The sequence below is a fragment of the Zonotrichia leucophrys genome, chromosome 7 (genome assembly GCF_028769735.1).
Source record: "Zonotrichia leucophrys gambelii isolate GWCS_2022_RI chromosome 7, RI_Zleu_2.0, whole genome shotgun sequence".
Classification (NCBI taxonomy): domain Eukaryota; kingdom Metazoa; phylum Chordata; class Aves; order Passeriformes; family Passerellidae; genus Zonotrichia; species Zonotrichia leucophrys.
Window position 1 is genome coordinate 10,451,123 of NC_088177.1, and position 21,110 is coordinate 10,472,232.

At 45.4% G+C, this 21,110-nt stretch overlaps 1 protein-coding gene across 1 annotated transcript in view; it reads left to right on the top strand.

The window, feature by feature from the left end:
• Window positions 1–379: 379 nt before the first annotated feature.
• Window positions 380–21,110, top strand: part of ABCA12 (ATP binding cassette subfamily A member 12) — a 68,046-nt gene continuing 47,315 nt past the window's right edge. The window contains exons 1-14 of the mRNA XM_064718417.1: window positions 380–398; window positions 2,633–2,780; window positions 5,023–5,111; window positions 6,109–6,218; window positions 6,931–7,116; window positions 7,920–8,098; window positions 10,929–11,041; window positions 12,093–12,189; window positions 12,318–16,451; window positions 17,072–17,187; window positions 17,810–17,916; window positions 19,353–19,606; window positions 19,717–19,829; window positions 20,257–20,381. Coding sequence (XP_064574487.1) covers window positions 380–398; window positions 2,633–2,780; window positions 5,023–5,111; window positions 6,109–6,218; window positions 6,931–7,116; window positions 7,920–8,098; window positions 10,929–11,041; window positions 12,093–12,189; window positions 12,318–16,451; window positions 17,072–17,187; window positions 17,810–17,916; window positions 19,353–19,606; window positions 19,717–19,829; window positions 20,257–20,381 — 5,790 coding nt within the window. The remainder of the gene's footprint in view (window positions 399–2,632; window positions 2,781–5,022; window positions 5,112–6,108; window positions 6,219–6,930; window positions 7,117–7,919; window positions 8,099–10,928; window positions 11,042–12,092; window positions 12,190–12,317; window positions 16,452–17,071; window positions 17,188–17,809; window positions 17,917–19,352; window positions 19,607–19,716; window positions 19,830–20,256; window positions 20,382–21,110) is intronic.

A 21,110-nucleotide genomic window follows, 5' to 3' on the forward strand; every position in this document is an offset into this window, starting at 1 on the left:
TTTAATTGCCCACTTAGTTCAAAGTGTGCCACCTTTGAGTCCAATTCTTTGAGTCCAGTTAGGGTTGTATCATATCTACTTGGGCATGAAAAAATTGTCTTGCCTTCAAAATTCACACAGTGACACTACCTGTGCTCTAAGTCCTTCCAAATTCCTCCCATAGTTCATAATTCTAGAATTTGTTATTGCTATGCTTGTACCTCAAGGAAGGGTCCTCCTCTGATCTGGATGCATCAGGATCTCTTGCTTTATCACCTCTGTAAACATCTGGCATGTCTCTGAAGAAGACCAGTGCTCTCCAGACCCAACCTTGTGTTCCCCTTTCAGCCTTCCCCTGAGGAGTTACACAGCTTTGGCTGCTCCTGGTCTGCTAAGAGACATGAGCCGTGTGGATGTGGGTAGGTGTGAAGGGGAGTGAAGGGTGGAGCTCCTACACATCCTTGTGGCTATGCCTTCCATCCCAGGCCCCATGGCTTCCCACATCTTTGAAGCTTCATCTTGGTAGGGACACTGATCCAGTGAGGTCTGTGGTGTGCATTTTGGGGTTGGTGTGCAAGTCAATGCCCTGCATGGCAATGAGGGTGTGGGAGATGAGAAGGAAGATGAGAGCAAAGTGCCCATGTGTGCACAACGCTGGGCAGGGCTGTAATTGGTGATCCCAAAGGGCAAACACTGCAGACACAGCAGGGATATTCACACAAGGATGTTTGCAGATTAAAGTGTCCTGCTCTAAAGTTTCCCTCATGGACAGCATATTAATTACCCTGCAACACCTTTAGAGGGGTGGATGCTTGGTCCTGTGGCCCCAAGAGCAGAAGTTCTGCCTGGAGGGATAAGGGAGCTCCTTTGCTGCCCTTGGTGCTCTGAGGTTACTGAGAGCTGGTTCAGCCAGCTGTGTAACTCCTGAGGGAGAGAGGGAGGTATGTAATTCCTGAGGTGGCTTGAGGCATGCAGGGAGTGTTGGGGGAAGCTCCCCACAGCAGGGAGCCTTCTTCATGTTCTTTAATTTTCTCTTGTACTCCTAACACTCCACTGAGGTGTACACCACCATCAAAGTGGGTGCCTGTACCTCTGCAGGTCTCAGGGGCCTCTGAGCTGGTTGCTGTTTTGGCCAAAGCAATGGGAACTCCTTGCTGAACCACGAGCTCTTGTGTTCTGACCCAAAAATGCAGTGACCAGCTGTGCTGAGAAAAGCTCAGGAAAATCCAGTCTCCATCAAGGAGACCAACAGCCCTGGAATCCACCTACCCCTGCCAAGCCCTCTGGGAGCATCTGGGGTTTGACCACTGCTATAATGAGTAAATGTTGTACAAATGTAGTTCTGTGTCCTTGCTGGAGGGGTGAGAGATAAAGCTGTGCCTGAGAGAGAGTCTCAGGTCATCTTTGAAGACTAAAGAGCAAGGTAATCAATTACCACAAGCCTGCCCGCAGGCCTTCAGCAAATTTGGCTCCTTTCCATAGCAGAAATAATAGCAATGTCCTTTGCCAGGTAATTTTCCAAATGATTATTTTAAATAATATGTTGCTGTGATCCAGCAAAAGAGTTGGGAGATTTATGAGAGCGTTTGTCTGCGAGAGGAAGAGCAGCCGTGAACTCTGCGGGCTGGCAGCGAGCAGCACGGGGCAAGAGGCACATCCAACACTCCCAGAGTGTCTCATTGCTCAGGTCCCCTCTGGGGCTGGAGAAATGGACACAGGGACACACATCCCATCCCTCAGCACTGCCTGCCAGCATCCCAGGTCACCAGGCAGATGGCTGGAGAAATGGACACAGGGACACACATCCCATCCCTCAGCACTGCCTGCCAGCATCCCAGGTCACCAGGCAGATGGTGCTGGAGCTGCTCTGAGCTGGGAGGATGCATGGGAGGTGGTGGTGATGGATGGCTCCTTCTGCCTTCCTGGGACAGCTCTGCTCAAAAGGCAAAGGTTGTTTGTTGGTCCTGGATCCATTGCCCCTGCCTGCGGTAAAAGCTGAGACAAAGCCCTGTTTTAACAGCAGCAGTGAGTGCAGTGTTTGGCAATGCATTTTATTTCCTGGCTTGGAAATGAAGATTGTGGCTTTGTGTAGAAAACAATCCAACAAATCTTGGAGAATATGTTCTCGTGGGTGCTTCAGGTTACTCTGGCCATTTGCCTGCTTTACTTTATTTTTTAAAAGCAGAATTAGGATACCTTAATCCAAGAAGGATTTTGTCATTTCTTGCCTGTTGTTGGATTTGGGAGAGAAGGGAGGGAACATGCAGTTGCTTCAGGATCAGCAGATATCCTATGAACAAATAGCTTGGCTCTTCTTCCCATTAACTGGGACCCTGAGCAACTGGGTCTGGTGGGACATGTCCCTGCTCATAGCAGGCATGTTGGAACTGGGCTACCTTCAAGGTTTCCTCCAAGCCAAACCATTCTGTGGTTAAATAGCCTGTGATGGCTTTGTCAGTGTTGAGGAGGTGCTTGTAGTGGGATTTGGCAGATGATACTGCCAGGGTGGAGTCAGTGAAAGGAGCCTCAGTGGAACTGAGAATCTCTCCTGTTGTTTAGGAAGGGAAAATAGCACATCCTGACAGAAACATGTGGCCAAAAAGTGCATGTCCTCATCATCATAATGGCATTTTGTCTCTTTTTCTCCCTCCAGGTTACCTTGCACCCCGAAACCTTCCCAGTGCAGGCTTCTTCCCGTTCCTGCAGACGGTGCTGTGTGATTCCGATGCCAGGTGTAAGGGCACGCCATACACACCAGAAGATCTGCTGCCAAGGCTTAATGACATCTCACCCCTCAGACTGTAAGGGAATCTGAATATTTCCTGGTGTTAGGAGGTGTAAAACAAAGCCTGTTTTGAGGGGGAGGGAGCATCCCTGCATGTCTGTGTGTATGTACAAGTTTGTCCACAACAGATATACTGCAACTACCTGTTCTAAGAGATGTCTGACACTTAGAAAAGAGAACATCAGCTGCAACTGGACACTTCAGAAATAATCCCATTAGGGACAGCTCTCAGTAATGTGTCCACTGATTCAGGCTTGAATCTTCTACTGAAGGGAGTTTTGCTCCCTGAGAAAAACTCTTCAGCTCACCCAGATCAAAGCAAAGGAACATGGTTTTGCATGGCTGTGGGTCAGATCAGTGATAAGACTTGCCCCAAGAGCAGCCCAGAATGTTGATCTGCCACTGAGAGGGATCAGTTCAGGATGCTTTGGCTGGAAGTTTGGATGTTAGTTCTGGAGCAGCTGCTCTTTGAGCATGTCCTCCAGAATGGGTGTCCTCTCTGCAAGCCATCAAACATGTTGGGAAACACATGAAAATGCAGAAACAATTTGTGCCCACAAAAGCACAGAGATTTGCAGCATGGAGCTGGCTGGGCATGTTTTGTTGGAATGTCCATTTGCTGAAATGGAAATGTTCAGTGGGACCATTTCAACTTCTTGATGTTCCAGTTGAAGTCAAGTAGGATTTGCCTTGAGGCTTGCCAACCAGGGTGGTTTCTACACCTTGGCTGCCCAGTTCTGACAGACCCCTGGGGAACATGCCATGCTGAGGCCTGGCTGCTTCATGGAGAGCTAAAAATCTGAGCATCTCACAATGGCCCTGGTTACTCATCTTTGCTTTTAGGTGAGAGACTGCTCCATAGTCAGAGTCTCAAATCCCCCCTGGTGAGAGGTTGAGATTCTGAAGAGCTAAAATGGGCCCACCATCAGGCAGTCCTGAGGTTGGTGGCTCCCTAAAGATCCTCCCTAGTGCAGAGGGAGTCATTTCCCAGGCCAATTCAAAGGTCAGAATCTCTCCATGGGTGGGAAGGATGACTAAGGATGTGGGCAACTGAAGTTGCACAAGGTGAATCCTAATTAAATTCAAGGTCATGCAGCAGAAGAGAGGAGGGAAGGCAAAGCCACATGGAGACTGGATGCCTGGATTCACAGCTCTGTTCCTCAGTGTCATTGTTTTTCCCTGGGCATGTTAAACAATGGTTCATTTGGGGTATTGAAATGAAGAAATGGGAGCTTCTAGTGCCAAGGCTGGAGGTCTTCCATGGGTTTGAATAGCTACAAATCCTCCTTGCTTTCTGCTTTTGGTTTCTGAAAAGCTGTTTAGGAAGTAAGTGTTTTTTCCTGCCAAACGAAAACCAAAGGATTTGGCCAAATTTTATATCAAGACCATGAGTTATTAACAAGCATCTTGACAGCTTTTGGTGCTCGAGATTATGTGTGGGAACTATCATTATAGATATGTGGCCATTCCTCCCCTTGCATGGTCAGTGTCAGCCTTGGTGTGTCCTACAAGGAAAACACCAACTATTAAGTAGCCACACCAAAACTAGCAGGATGTAGCAGAGTCTAAAACCTCAGGAAAAGATTCCTTGGGAAGGGGAAAGCTCCAGATGAATAGGTGCAGCTCTGCCTCAGGGGTGCAGGATCCTCATTGGTGAGTTTGTCACAAGGTGTTTGAGCCATGGCCCTTCACTACCTGGATCTGTTGTTTTGTAATATTCAGCTAATCCAGGCTGTTTCTCTCCTCTCCCATTGTGCAACTCACTGAAGCTCTTGTTAAGCTGTTTTATAACTTACCCTAGAACTTTGTATAACCAGAGGTCAGCAGGGAAAATGGGCAAGGTTCTCCCCTTTGATTCTGTTCCTCAGAGGCATTTACCAAGGTGTGCATGGTAAGGTTGCTTGAAATTCCCCTTAATAAAAGGGAACCAAGTCCAAAAACCAAGCTCAGCAGCCTGTTCTCCTGTAGTGGAATGTTTGGGAAGGATGAGTAAGGTCCTGTTGTCTGGAAGGATTTCTTGGTAAGGCCACACACTTTATAGCCATGGAGTTGTGTACTTTTGCTTCCCCAAGGGACATGCCAGGCCTCCAGAAGGAACCAGGCTTTTGCATAACCCAGATTTCAACACACCTGCCATGAAATCCAGCCACAGACACATGCTGAGTTAAAGCAGCAAGTTAATTATATGAAATTCTGGCAGTTGTTACAGTTGTTTCTTCTTTTTTTTCCCCTTTTTCTTCTTTTCTTTTTCCTCCCAGCAAGCGCAGGAGCTCATCCAGTGTAGCCAAGGACAGGCAGCCATCACCATGGAGTGCAGAGGTTCCTGAAAGCAGGAGTGCTTCACTGGGTAGGTTCTCACTGCTCTTTTGAAGATCTCTGGACAGAGCTGCAGTTCTTAGAGCACTGCTGAAATGATTTATGTGTTTCATAGAGGCACGTGACATTAGTGTAAATTCTTGGGGACAAGTACAAGTAGCTGTAGAGCAGACTTTGGAATTTGGCCAAGAAACCAGGATTAAATGGTTGTGTTTCATAGGAGCAATGCAAGATCACAGATTGATTGGACATTAATTAGAGACCTGGCTGTTTATGGAATATTGCCCTTTCACTACCCACAAATTCTCCATAAACAGCTTATGATTTTTTTTTTTTTCAAATGTGTTCTTATCCACAGTTATCCAGCAAATAAGTTGTCTTCTGTGCCAGAGTGGATATTTATTGTTGGTGATGTTCTCCTCTGATGTGATTCTCTTTCCTGAAGGAACTTTCAGCCTGAAAGTTTCCATAAAATCATTACAATTATTATTTATTGATGGTAATGGCTGGTACAATCTGCAAGCCATCGTGATGGATAGTCCTTTCTGCAGGGAGCTCACGATGAAATGAATGATTACAGATTTGCATTTGCCTGTTCTGCTCCAGCCATTCACTGTTCCAATTAGCATTCCTGCCAGCACCCTCTGTGGTGCACAGACAGAAAAAGGCAGAATGCAAAAGGGACCAAGTGCAGAGGCGTGGGGAGGGGAAAAACAAATCAATGAACAGTTATGGGAACTATTGACTCATGCTGATGGTCAGGGAGGAACTCAGTTCTACATTTTATTTAAAAGTAAAATTTAAAATGATAGGTCATGGCCCCATATAACAACTTACAGTGTGATCCAGAATTTCATTATATCAGAAAAAAAACCTAAAGTACTTACAGGTAGCCATTGGCTGTATCTTTGGAAACAGTTTGATAATGCACCCAAAGCTGTAGGTAGCTGTCCTGTGTCCTGCTTTTATGTAGCAAAGAGGTTTGAAAAGCCATAAGTGAAATACAGTGTTTCAAACTGTTATTGCAGCATTTGGGGATTTGGTATCTCATGGAGAGAAAAACCTTCAGAATGTTTCATCACCATCCAACTTGACTTCCAGCACCCACACATTCAACAAGATCTTCAGTTTTGGGAAGGTAAGTCTCTATTTGCATAATAGCTGAGTACGAACATTGTGTATTCTCATATTTAAAGAATTAGAAGCTCAAAGTACCAAGACACAGCTTTTATTGCTTTAGGATCTCCCTTATTATGTGAATGAGCTTTATTTTGGAAGCACAGTGATTGTGGGTGGATTTTTAAGCTTTGTGGTGAATTTTTTATCCTCTAGGCAGAAACCAGGCAAACCTTGAGACATAATATCATGAAATACAAAATATATATAAATACCCTGAGACACTTTGTTCAGAACTTGTGGAGTTAAGATATTTGCAGTATATTTTCTTTCTTATGAAATTAAAAATATTATGTCAGAGGCTTAGACATTTATTTATTTGCCCATGCTAGTCCTGCAGTGGCATCAGAGGCACTGTGTGTTTATTGTATAGGTATTTAATATTTATAGAATCTATTCCTTTGTAATAGAAATTTGTTACAATGCAGTGGACACTGCTTTTGTGGTTAGGTGTCAAGGCCTACAAACACTTAAGCACACATTTCTCTTGGTAATAGATGAGGAACTTGAAGGGTTTTAGTGAAACTGTTCAGCTGTTAGAATTCTGTCCATGCTGTAACCACAATGCTTTTCATTTACTGCTATCCCTTAAAAAAAGTCTCATCACTGCATTTAGCACCATTCCAAACACAATATTGCTTTCCAGCCCCCCTGAATGTTTGTTGTTCTTCCAGAGGCAGCCCCAGCACTCCACTGCAGGGAGCCTGAGGGCCCTGCTGTGCCAGCTCTTGTCGCGGTACCTGGCACATCCCGGTGCCACGGGAGGGAGCATGGCAGCCAACATCCACCACACCTTCTGCTTCACCAACTCCTCGCTTCTGGAGGCCTTTGCCCAGGAGTTCAGGACCCAGCTGTCCCAGGTGAGTGCCTGGGGCCTTCTCTGGGGGCTGCAGCTGGGAGCTGTGGCAGTTCAGGCACATCAGGCAGGGTTTGGAGCTACCACACGGCCCCTCGTGGGCAGGAGTTGCTCATCTCTGTGTCCAAGTGCAAGTGGGGCACAGTGAGGATGAGTGAATTCCTGTGCATGGGGTTAGCCCAGAGACCTCCAAGCTGAGAACATGGCTTGGAAAGCCAAGGGTCATCCAGCCATCAGCTCATGGCTACCAAGGGTTCTCACCATGCCTGGGCCTTGCTTCTCCTCTTTCTTTGCAGGTCAGTAGAGCAGCATGAGGATGTGGTGTAAATAAGAGTGTTTAAACCTTGGGAAGGCAATAAATTTAATTGTGTATTACCTCAGCAGTATCACTTCATCCTGTGACTCCTGCATCTGGTCCAACAATTCATGATTGAAGCAGTACTTGTCTTTGGGAAAGCAATATAATGAAAGCAAATTAATCCTTTAAAGATAAAGCCTTCTTTTTTTTTTCTTTGCCAAGGTTAGGATTGATATTAATTTTCTTATATTCCTAGTCTTTGGACTCTCTAGGACATTGTGAATTGTAGGGCTTGTCTGAGCAGAGAATTTATTGTACAACCTGGGGTGTGAAGGTAAAACAGTCACACTCTCAGTTATTACCTGCTCCTTGAATGTATTGTTTGCAGACATGCATGCAAGTGCAGTGCCAGCTAAACAACGTAGGTGTACCTCCCAGCAGCATGGCTTCTGGTTGTTAAATAATTTCTTCTGGTTCTTAAAAAATTTCTTACATTTTTATTTGTTAAGGTGCAGCACAACCCAGAGTACCAGGAGACTTTTGTCAACGAAATGGTCTCATTTCTGACACTCATCTCCCAAGTGCAGAATGACACCTCCCTGTGGCACCTGCTTTTGCTGGCCCCAGATGTGTTTCAGGACAACATGCAGCTGCGAGACATCATTGATTTCCTTCAGAATCCAAGCAGGTAAAACAGAGAAGGAGAAGCACTGAAAGCTGCTGGGTTTGTGTGCTGACCTCTAAGGGCATCATCTTTCTTGAAAGAAAGGTCTTACCTTAAAAGCATGATTTGTTTGGGGAATGATGCAGCTCCATGCTAATGCATCTCTAAAGGTGTCTGTGGACTGTGAGCAGTGTGTTGTTTTTCAGTGACTCTTGGGTCATTCTTTTAATGGGAACTTAATATAAACTCTTGAATTTTCTCCCAGCCTGCTCAGAGGCACTGTCATGCCCTTGTGCAGATAGAAAAGCTGGTGAGTCACAGGCACTGCCTTTGGTGGAAGAAAAACCCTCCTGGCTGGATGAAGAAAGCAGCCAGCTGCTTCTTTCCAGAATAGCACAGAGCCAAGTTCAGCTTGCTTTGGAACACCTCAAGCACTTGTAGGGGAGCCATAATGTTGGTTTTTAAAACTGATTTCCTAATCTGCTGCTGGGTTAATCTTTCAAGACTGGTCCCAAGAAAGCAGGGAAGAGAGGGAGCCTGGTTTTCTACCATATGGGCTTTAACACATCTGACTTGAAGAAGAAAGTGCCAGTTATGTACTTGCTCAGTGGTTATATGAAAAACAGAGCTGGCTTAACTGCATTATTTAACTGTACTGAAATATTTGATGCAGTTTGCACCTAGGGCAATACAAATTTCTAAAATGGGCTTAGCCTTGAAATCCCTTTCCTGGGCTGTAGTTTGGCTTAACTCTTCCTGATCTCCAGAAGACACAAGTTACTCAAGATTAAGGGACTCTGTTCCAAATCATCTTCTGGATGTGTGACTGATCCTGCTTGTTACAGTACATGGAGGACACCAAGAAGTTGAGTGTCTTCAGACTGCTTTTTGTTTTTATCTTGCATACACGAGCAGTTGAGTTAAGATGCCAAAAGAAGTTGTAGAAACTTTGGCACTTTGATTTCACCCAGGCTTAGAGGGACTCACTTTTGTTCACTGGTGTGTTGCTGAGGCACTTAGAAACCTGTACATTTAATATCAAGGTAATTTTCCATGCTGCATTGTGAGACCCATGTGTAAGCTGTAATGTCCTTATCCTTAAAGGAGTCAGCAGCAGTGTGGCATGAATTGGAATTTTATTCAGAAGCATTTTGTTCATGCTGCTGTTTCAGTCACAGGATTATTACATTTGGTTGCATTTACTGGCTTGCAGAACCCAGCCTGAGAACTAGCCCTGTTGGAGTGCCCAGGGAGAATTAATATTTACTGTGCTGCCCTGCTTTGCTCTCCAGCTGCAGAGCTGGGGGAAGTTATCATAGGCACAACAAAGAGGCACATAGAATTTCATCACCAGAGCTGTGCAGTGCTTTTATCCCTGGCATCTGGCACTGTAAATGTATGAGTAAAGAGTTATTGCAAAGAGATTGCACAAATAGTACTTTTAATGATGCTTACAAAAGCACATCTTAGCCAGCCTGCCCACGTCTCTTACTCAGGCAGGACTGAACTCCTAAAAAAGTGCTGTACAGGGATTTTTTTTTTTTGTGGTTGAAATATGAAGGTATAGAAGAAAAGAACTTTTGCTCATTGTTGCATCTCTAGGAACCAAGTGATAAACACCACCAGTGTGAAACTGTAACTTCCAAGTCATGAATCCTATAGAAAGTTTAGCAGCAAATTTTATTGCCCACAAAAACCTGGTTTGCAGACTGATTTCACAAATGTTCCTGTTTGTTGCTGAAAGATAGTTTTTCAGCTAAGCATATAAGCTGAGCTTTTTCTCCACAGCCAAAGTCTGCAGAAACCCTGCAAGATTGAAATTAAAGGGCAGCAACAACACTTTTTTCCATGTTTGCTGCCTTCTGATCTGTGTGAGGTGCATCCATTTTTGGCAAGTCTGTGCCTGCCTCCTCCTTGGCTCTGCCATTGCTCAGCTAAATATGTCATTTGTAACTGGGTTTCTTCCCCTCTAAGACTCTTCCAAGCACATCTGCAGAATGAAAATGATGAGCACCAAGCCCAGGAAGCCTGCATGGAGACATTATGGTAAATTAGGAGAGAAGAGATCCCCAGTGCTCTGCTCTCAGTAGCAGCCTGTTCCCACAGATCAGTATGTATTTATTCATGCCACTGAGATCTTTGTGTATCACCTGCACAACCTAAGGCAGGTGAGAGAGAGACATGGTGCATTTCAGTGACCCCACAGCTACAGTGAAGGCTGCTCTTTATACAGGAGAAGAAAAAGGGATTAAAAATCACAGTGAAGTTTTCAGTAACCTGCATACCTGAGCAGGCAGTCCTTTAAATTAGTTCCTCTGTGATACAATATGCCTGACTATCAGCTTGTTCCTTCCTAAGCCTGGAAAACATGCCTTGCTTCCCTGGCAGCCTGGATATTACAGCATGAAAAAGGAAAGAAGGAGAATTGGAAATGGTACCAGTTATTTGTGATCACTTCTTCCTTCCACAGATGTTTTCTCCCCTGGGATCCCTGCTCTCCCTGGAGCCTTGTTTCCTTGGTTCTTGGGGATTTTTAGGAGGGAATTCCCCTGCAGCAGTGAATCACATGGCTGCTGTGTCACATGAGTGTTTTCTGGATTTTAGTGGCCTGTAGATTTTACATAACTCTGAAAAAGTGCATCTAATGGGTGCCACACGAGTGTTTGTGCTGATACACCACCATGGCTTTCCCTGGTGTTTGTATCTTGTGCATGATCAAACCAATCATTAAAAATAGAGGTGATGTCTTGTCTGTCAGACATTTTAAGAATGATAGGCTGTATTCCAGCTGTTTCCTATTAGAGCATATAAACCTGTAACCACAATTTATTTTCCTTTTTGCCCCCTCCTTCAGTGTTGTGCTGGGAGCTCAGAATGTCTCTGCATCTCTGGTGAGCGATGATAGATTCAAAACTGTTCAGAATGAGGTTACAGATTCTCCACTTCCCCTGAACTGCTTGGAGCAAGGTAAGACTCCTCCATTGAGTCATATCTCTGCTGAAAACCTGTGGTGCTGAGGAGAAGCAAACTGCAGGCTAATGAGTAACCATACAGATTGCACACTGTTCAGGGCTCAGCTGTTCAGGGTTCTTCCTTCAGCTTTTTGCAAATGCGAATAAAATGCCTCATTTCAAATGGAAAAGTAAAAAAGGCTTGGGTTTGTCAGTAGACAATGAATTGACATGAGTTTGCAGCCTCAGTGGAAATGGGGAGCAGTATTTTTTCACTTTGATTTGGTTTTTTTGGGGGGTGATGTCAAAATCTGCCTCTGGTTGTGGGCTCTAACTCAGCTTGGTGCAGCAAGGCAGGGGCTGCACAATGAGCTGTTGACATCCTGATGAGCCATTCCTTCAAATCCCTGTCCCTTCAGCAGAGATATCCCCCTCTAACTGGGGATCTGGGAACAGGCAAGGGAAAGGAACTAAATGCTACAAGGGAGACATGGGGATTGCTGTCCCTTCTCTACTTGTTTCATGCAGACTGTGGGAGTTGAGGTGGGTAAGAAGAAAGATGAGGTGTGCAAGAAGGGAAAACATGGAAAGTGGCTGGTGAGAGGATTGGGCACATGGGGATATCAAGATGAGTGTAAATGGCTGTGGAGGACATAAATGATGCTGCAGACAGAGCTTATGTGTGAGCAGTAAAAAAGCAACCCTAAATGAAGGGAAAGAAACCATAATAAATCCTTGGCCACCTTCCTCTGCATTACTGACAGCAAAGTGCCCCTAAAGCAGGAGGAGACCTCTGTCAACATCCAGATCACAGGGGCATTGAATAGTTCCTGAATGATTTCAGCACAGAAAGGCACTTCTAGGAGTCCATCTTCACTTCCCTTGAAAGGCCAAGAAGAATTACACCCCAAAAGAAAACTCAGATTTGTAACCAGGTTATTGTGGATTGTGGTAGGAGCCTGACTTCATATGTGCATATTGTCCTGAATAGATTTGCCATTATAGCACCTTTCAGGTTCCAGAATTATGTGATCTTTACTAATATTCTTTTCACATTTTTGTTGTAGATAAAGAAAGAAGTTGGGTGACCAGGTCTATTTGTAATTCCTTTGTTCACTGGAGAGACAATCACACTTTAGTATCTGAATTGGAGGAAGTTCTAAGGTGAGACATTAGCTAAAGGGATATTACTAACAGTGTAATTCAAATCTATGATCTTTGCTCTAAATCACCTTACATTTCCACTTGCATTGATTTCATATTCACTAAAACACTTTTTTGTTCCCCTCCAGAAAAATAAAGTCACCAGAGATTGGTGGAAAGCTCTCCAAGAGGTCCATTAATTCAGATGATTTAGAAGCCATACAAAAGCATCTACATCGTTTAACAGGCTTTGAGGAAAAAATGAATAGAAGTGAATTAAAAAGCTTAAATCTATTCAGAAATTTGAAGAATGAAACATTACAGAAATTGTATGCATTTCTTGAACTGGGAATGAATCCACACCATGATTATAAATTAAAGGAACCATATAATAAGGAAATAATTGATGAAATCTATAACTTCACGTCACTGCAATTACAGAGTGACTTTAATGGTACTTCCATTTTCAATACAATGACCCACTGGAAAGAAATTCAGAGGGCTTTAAAATTAGCTTCAAAGCTTTGGAATCCAGCTCTCCAAAGTAATTCCAGTTTTAGTACATTGAAAACTAAGGATGCTCTCAAAATGTTGCTCTCCACAAGCATGCCATCACTTCTGGAAGGTCTCAGAGACCATTTGAGTGGATTGGAAGAAATCCCATCTGTGTTTTCTGATGATCTGCTTGAGCCTGACTCCTACAGAAACTTCCCAGAGCAGCTCCTAGCTGTCGAGGAGATGTTTTTTAGAATGATGGGCACAAATGTAGGCTATCAGTACCTCCTGCTGCCCGTGTTTGAGCTGATGAGGGCTGTAGAGAAGTCCATGGGGGAGGCCTGGTGGGATGAGCTGAACGTCTACTGGCGCATTGGGGAGAAGCTGAGATCCATGAGGTGGAATAACACAGCCATCGTCGCCTATGGGCAGTTCTTGGAGGTGTTAAACAGCCATTTGCAAAAGCTGAATAATAAATCAAGTGATGTCTTCAGTGAGGAGCTGGATCAGCTGTCAGAGCTCATAACAGCTGTGTTTAAAGAATTTGGGGAAAGCTCTGGAGTAGCCAATATCTCACAAGTCACTCAAGCCATCCAGAAGACGTTGAACATCTTAAAAGACTTACAGCTGAATTATAATGTCAGTGCATTAAAATCTATAGATCTTTTCTTTAATTTTAACAATAAAACCTTGGAGAGCTTGTCTGAACTTCTGAGAACAGGAATGAAAATCCTTCATTATACAAGTGCCAGTGAAGATTCCAGTGAAGACATAATTAAACCCATCTATAATTTAACACATCTTCTACTGCAGGAGTTCAGCCAGTCTCCCTCACAGCACAATTCCTCACTACAGCCAAAAGTTTGGGAGTTCTTGAGATCAGCCTTGGATCCTTTCCTTGAGCCCAGCAGCGATGGCTACAGGACGCTCCAGAACTGCTCCTTTGAAGATGTGCTTGCCATAGGCCTTGAGGTGCTGTTTGAAAATGCCACTCTAAGGGAGTCCTCAGCCAGGAGCCCCTGCAAGCCCCTCTTGCATTCCTTGGGCGTGGAGGGTGGGACAGGGAGCAATGAGACCTTTACCAGGCTGTTCCAGCTGGCCATAAGCAACCTGCAGCTGTCCCCAGAGTTTGCTGCTGCCTACAACAATAGCAGGGAGAGCTTTGCCCAGGAGCTGTCGTGCCTCACCCGAGCTCTGCGTTTGTCCCTGAGTTTCCTCTCCAAGTTAGACCTTGTCTCTGGGCTGGGAAACTCGTGGCTGCAGGAGAAGGGGAGAGCTCTGAGTGCAGCCACGGAGGGGCTGGTGCAGGGTGATGCCTGGTGCCCCATCCCAGCCCAGGATGTGGGTGATGTGTCCCCATCCCAGCTTCTGAACGTGCTCCTCCCTGCCCTGCTGAATGAAACAGCGCTGAGCTCCCTGAATTCCTCTGGCAGTGCCACAGCCTGGGATGGGCTGCCTGTGTTCTCCCTCCTGCCAGCAGCTGCTTCCATGAGGAACAGCAGCCTCTACGAGCTGCTGCAGGTGGGCAGAGCTGCCTCCAGGCAGCCCGAGTGGGGACACTTCTCCCGGCTGTGGCACGCCACTGGCAGCCTGCTCACCTCCAAATGGAGCCTGACAGAAGTGGGTGAGTATGTGGAGCTCCTGCAAATGATGAAGAAAGCTCTAATCCTCGTGGACTTTGGGGTGGCTCCTGGAAAAGCATTGGTGCATCAGATCTTTCGGAATTCTACTGAAGCGATGGAATCCTCAGATCTCAGTGATTTGTACAGTTTATTAAAACTCCTCTTCAGTTCAACTTCTGCCACAGACAACACACTGGACTTGGAAAGAATGTTTCAAGAAATACTTCCTCTGTATGAAGGGGGTGGTGAAGGACTGTTCTACTCTAATCCCTATGGAAAAGAGAATCAAGATGTTCTGACTATGGCTGCAGTGATTTGGAATGAGATCATTTTAAACAGGACTGATTTTATTGCAGAGAATGCATGGGAGGTTATCAAAATGCTTGCACTCGATGCAATCTCGCTCAAAGACATTGAAAGTTATCTCAGCACAAATGAAAAAGTGTCATCATTGTTTTCTGACTTCTTGTTGACCCCTGAAACTTTTGAAAATTTCGCAGAACACCTTTTGTCCCTTGAGAAACTTCTTGGTGCCATGGCAAAGGTGAATAGCAGTGATCATTATCTGCTGATCTCTTCTTTGTCTAAGCTAATGCAGAAGCTCCCTTCTGGAGGGCAGGAAAACGAACTTGATGCTTTCTGGCACATTGCTGAAGGTCTGCAATCCTTGAACTGGAGTAATCCAGACAGTCTCACTGCCCAGTCACTTCTGGACATGCTGCAAAATCTGCTAAATACACTGGAAAATGACTCCAGCCTTCCTTTCAGTGAGGAACTGAAGCAGCTGCTAAACTTTGCATCTTCCATCTTTGAGCTGTATGATGAAGAAGACTCTGTGGGAAGCAACCTCTCCACATACTTGCAGGCCATGCAGAGGGGTATCTTAACTTTGAAAGGTTTGCAGGAAAGGTATAACATCAGAGAGCTTGAATCTCTCAGCCTGTTACTCGATTCTTACAGTAACCATACCCAGAGACTGATGGAAATGTGGGGAGCAGGAATGAAAGTTCTTCATGAGACCAACTTAAACAAAACATTGGAGGAAAAAATGGCCAGTATCTATAATTTCTCACATTTTCTACTGCAGGAGTTCAGCCAGTCTCCCTCACAGCACAATTCCTCACTACAGCCAAAAGTTTGGGAGTTCTTGAGATCAGCCTTGGATCCTTTCCTTGAGCCCAGCAGCAATGGCTTCAGGACACTCCAGAACTGCTCCTTTGAAGATGTGCTTGCCATAGGCCTTGAGGTGCTGTTTGAAAATGCCACTCTAAGGGAGTCCTCAGCCAGGAGCCCCTGCAAGCCCCTCTTGCATTCCTTGGGCGTGGAGGGTGGGACAGGGAGCAATGAGACCTTTACCAGGCTGTTCCAGCTGGCCATAAGCAACCTGCAGCTGTCCCCAGAGTTTGCTGCTGCCTACAACAACAGCAGGGAGAGCTTTGCCAAGGAGCTGTCGTGCCTCACCCGAGCTCTGCGTTTGTCCCTGAGTTTCCTCTCCAAGTTAGACCTTGTCTCTGGGCTGGGAAACTCGTGGCTGCAGGAGAAGGGGAGAGCTCTGAGTGCAGCCACGGAGGGGCTGGTGCAGGGTGATGCCTGGTGCCCCATCCCAGCCCAGGATGTGGGTGATGTGTCCCCATCCCAGCTTCTGAACGTGCTCCTCCCTGCCCTGCTGAATGAAACAGCGCTGAGCTCCCTGAATTCCTCTGGCAGTGCCACAGGCTGGGATAACCTGACCATGTTCTCCAGTGTGGCACAGGATGAGCTCCACAGCCTGCTGCAGAGGCTCCTGCAGAGCCTCACCACAGGCAGCTACTACACAAGTGCCTGGGATGTGTTTGACAGCTTCCTCAGCACCAAAAGGAGCCCAGCTGAAGGAGCTTCCCTTGCAAGGCTGTTGGAAGCAGTGGCAAGTGACTCTGCCAGTGATCTGTCAGCTCTAGAAATCACAGAAGCCACCTTCTACATTCTCAAGGTGCTGAACATCCCTGGCCTGCTAAATGAATTCAATATGAGTTCCAGTTCACCTCCTCTCTCCAACAAAACCAGTTTTGACACTGTGATTGATATCGTTGCTCATCACTTCACTGTTGTGGCAGAAACCCTTTACAACAAGACCCTGCCTTGGACTCTGAGTGACCACACTCTGTCCCCAGCCAGCTTGATCACACAGTGAGTTTGGGATTTGGGAATTGTAATTCCATGCGTGGGTTGTGACCACCATTCTCATTCCAGCATGAGAAGTGTGGAATTTTCTTCCAGTGGAACAACCTAAGCCTGCAATCCCTGTAATTTAGGACACAATGTATAATGTGGGTTAAATTGAAGCAGAGGAAACTTCTCCTTGAGCTGAAAGTACAGCTGAAAGTCAGACTTAGAAAAATTTTTGTGTGTTGGCACACGTATCAATGCAGTGGAACAGAGTCCTGAAGGAGTCTCACCATCAGTGGTAGGCTCTTGGGAAAACCTTCCTTTGTGGGATGACTCTCTAATTTTTGACCCTCAGTCTCCCTTAGGTGTGCCTTTCCATCTGTGTAATGCATCCATCACATAGATGTGAACTTTTCAAGTGTGTTTTCTTATTTTGAGAGTGAATGACAGCTTTGGGAAATAACAGCAGAAAGAACTGATGGAATAAAACTGGGGGGGGTACCCACTTAGGAGAGATGGCTTTCATCTGGAATTCTTATTTACTCTGCTGAGGAGCAGCAGCCACAGCTGACAGGTCCCTCACTAATACATACCTTGTTTTTGAAAGTGAAGCTGATTTAAATTCCTATCTTATTTTTCAGATTTCTGTTTTTAGAATTTCAAAACACCATCTTGCAGGTGACAGCGAACAACAGCTATAACCCATACCTGATGTGTTTAATGAATTCTGCAGAAGCTGAGGATGGGGAATTGACAGGTGATCATGATTTCATTAATGCTCAGGGGCCTCAGCTGCAATGTGTTTTGTCTAATGGAGGGAAGGAATGGTGCTGCATGGTTTTATCTGCTGGCAATTAACTGGAGCTGTGAGACATGGGGAAGCCAGACTGGGGTTTGGTTTGAGTTGTGTCACATTGGGATTATGAGTTTCCATCCCAGTCTCTCCAGAGAAGGCACATCTCTTCTTCTCAGTGTGATGACAGGATGCTGACACTCAGACAAAGCAATCTTGCAAATAGAAACTTCTTTCCCTTCACAGCTTTTTGTAGCTGTAATATGACAGCAGTTATTTCTGAGAGCTAACATGGTGTTTCACATAGATACTCGTCTCGTGTGCTTATTGTAACACCCAAGAGGTTTTACCTGTGCACCAGCATGGGCTGGATTTCACTAGGAACAGAGCACCTACTTGAACTCAATCCCTTATAACCCAGATTACAGTCTGGGCCTTGCTCTGTGATTTCAGAGGTCCTCAGCCATGGAGGTTTGATGGAAAATAGCAATGCTCAGTTGGCCACAGAATAAAAGTGCTGATATTCCCTCAGTGAAGTTTCTGGCATTTTTGTCTGGAGTAACTATTGTTTTTTTCCCCTGCACAGAAAACATCGCACTGCTTTTGAAGCAAACTCATCTGAAAAAGAACTCTTTTATGCAAAATAATACCTCTGAGAAACATTCATCCATACCAGAGCTCCTGAAGCTAAAAGTGAGTCTGCTTTAAATGCTGACTTGAAGGACATCCCGCAGTGATACATGAATGTGCAATGGTGGTTTTGAAAAACAGAGTATGGAAAAGAGTTTTTTTAAGAGAACAGCTGATAAAAACTAGGGCTGAAACTCTGTGTTCTGCATGCTGCCTAGATTTGAAGGTCACCTGTAAACTGGGTTGAGGAACTTGTTCTTTTATCTGTCCCTACTGAGTGTACACCCATTTTTCAGAGAAGGTAGAGGTGTTCCTGTGTTCCCATGTGCTGGATAGGATGGCTCTGTTTGCCACCAGCTGTCCCAGGAGGATGAGCACTGCAGAAATGGCCAGTGGCAGCATATTTCTTAGTGCGCCACTAGTTTTAAAATTCAGTATACTGAGACTTCCTGAAGCACCTTGCAGAGCTGCAATGATTCTAGAATGCCTCAGCTTCTCTTGAGGAGCAGGCAGGGAGGAGTTCTGAAAGGCAGAGATAGGGATTAGATACCTCTGCCCTGCTGAAAATCCATGGAATTGTGCACTTCTAATTGGCAGTTAGCAGCATGACTAACTGGCTTACTGCCTAAGGAGCTGTACCAGCCCCAGTGTGGCTGGAGTCAAGTCCCCACATGCTCCTCTGTCCCCAGATGTCACACAACACCAGAATGGCTCCTGAGGTGAAGCACCAAGGTTGATTCATGGAGTTCCCTCACCAGCTTTGGGTTTGGCAGTGCCTCATTTGAACAAAATGCTTCTTCATGACTGCACTAATAGCATGCATGCACTTCAGTCTATTGCTCCATATGAGAAATAGCATTTAAAAGTCCTTTTAAAAAAAATACAGCAGTGTGCAATGTTGTTGCTGTGTAATATATCTGTAACAATAATATGATGAGCCTCAGTGTGACAGGTACTTAAGGGCATAAAGCTGAAAATAATTCTTCCCCTAAGAGCCTGATAATGTAAATAATGATGTCAGACAAGAGGGAAGCCCATAATAGAAAAGGACTATAATTTTACACCATTTGGCAGATGAGGAAGCTCTGACTTGTGGCCAAGTCCCTTTCCTGTGCTGCAGTAGATGACCAGGTGGTATCTGAAGGGCTAAACCTGTTGTGCAAGGTAGATTTATTTGGTCTCTGAGAAGATTAATTAATAAACAGGTAAGTCCAATGGAGTAATGCTGTCTTAAGTGTGTTGGGCAGGGGAAATGACATATTAAGGTTTGCAAGGTTTATTAGATCCAGCCAGGCCTGCCAGAAGCTCACACAATGATTGTCACAAGCTGTTCCATTGGAGACCTTTTGAATGAACTAAAAATATATATATTTCAAAATCCTAGTCCTAAGGAGACAGAGAAAGGGACAGCTAGACTCTTTAAAGCTTGCCTTTTATATTCTGTCATCTAACTGGTGTTTGTGCATTTTTCTCCCTTTTTTCCCAAATGTCCTTTGAAGATCTCTCGCCTCCAGGATCTGACAGCACTTCTGTGTGACTCTGAGAGCTTTCAGTCCATCCAGCAGCTCTGCCACCTCCCTGAGGCTCCCTCTGGGGAGCTGTGTGAGCAGGGCCAGGCTCAGGAGCAGCTCCTCCGTGCTGCTGAGCTGAGCAGCCAGCTGGTGGCCAGCGTGCTGAGTCACAGGAGGATCTCCCAGGAGCTCCAGAATGTCCTCATTGGGGATGCCACAGACATCCAGGCACAGCTCAAGTGGTGAGGCTCTCTCTCTGAGCTAGACTGTTTTAGTATTCTCTTTATGGAATGACTTCTTGCCTTCTCTTTATATTCTCACTTTTGTTTGCTGCTTTGTTTTTCCAATTCAGGCTTCAAGAAAATGTACCAGAAATTGCATTCTTTCAAGAGATTCCTCAGTATGTGGCTACTTTGAATTCCATGCTGAATGTCACTGAGGGTTTTACAGACTCCAGCAAGCAAGGTACTCTTCTGTATTTTCTTTACAATGTTGGTAAACATCACCACTGGTACCACACTTGCTGCTGGAAATCCCAGAACTGCCCAGCTGCCAGGAAGAACTGGGAATGAAATAACCATACACCATGACCTTGGGATCCTTAATCTGGGGTACTTCCAGAGCCTGTTCAAGACCACACTTTGTTTGCTTTACAAAAAAAGCACCAAGTCTTTCCATCTGAGCAAATTTTGCTGTCCTGAGGTGTGATAACTTCCGCCCAAAAACCAGACTGTAAAATGTAGGGAGTAATGACTGTATGTTCCAAGTTTTTGTGACCTTTTTCTTATGAGCAGTGAGGTACCACACTCCCATACTTCACATAAGTGCTTGAGATTTGCTGTGTGTCTGGAGAAAGCTGTAACATCAATTGTTCTTTGACTGTTTATTCCAGAAAAGTTAAGAGATGTGTTTAAAAATGTGGAGCAGCTCAAAGAGGACCTCAGAAACACAACAGGAATGTCTACAGCCAGCATTGATGCTCTTCTGGAAGCAGCTTTCCCAGAAAACAGCAGTCAGGTAAGTTTGCTGTTATCCTTCAGGGAGATCTTGCTGCTTTCTACTGCTCAGACCATTAAAACTTATAATTTGAGCAGATCAGTGGGTGTGTGACAGCACAGATGACCCCACAGGGACAGACAGAGGACAGCAGAGCATGTTATGGGCTGGGAAAGCCACCAGGAATGCAGCAGGAGCATCACTGTTGTCAGCCCAGCCATTGGAGACTGGGAGCCACATGGTAACCCTTGGGCTGTCACCAGGAGCTGGGCAGCAGCCAGGAGAGGAATGGCTCTGATCTGGAGCAGGGCACAACTCTCTGGGACACACTCAAGGGGGCTGAGCAGGGTTTTCAGTTGTCCTGGTCACTGGGAAGTTGTCCCAGTCCAGGTGCAAAAGTGCATTTATAACCACAACGTGTGAGAGCACTCAGGGTCCAAAAATACCCTCCCAGAATGAGAGATGAGCTTCCCTTCCTCAGCCTCCTGCTCCTGCAAGCAGAGCTCCAGATGCTTTCCCCCTTCCCAGCCATCTTGTCTGGGCTGGGCCCCAAAGAGAGTGCTCTTTTCCAAACTTCACATGCATCAGTCAGTGAGAAATTGAAGCCACAAAAGTTTTTACTACTGTGCAAGCTGGGTAGTAAAACACAGTCCTTAGGATTTGTCCCTGGGAGCAGGAGTAATGGGCAGGCATTTTCTGGTTCTTGGGTGGTTGAAATATGGCTCTGTGGAAAGAACAACAGCCAGGCAA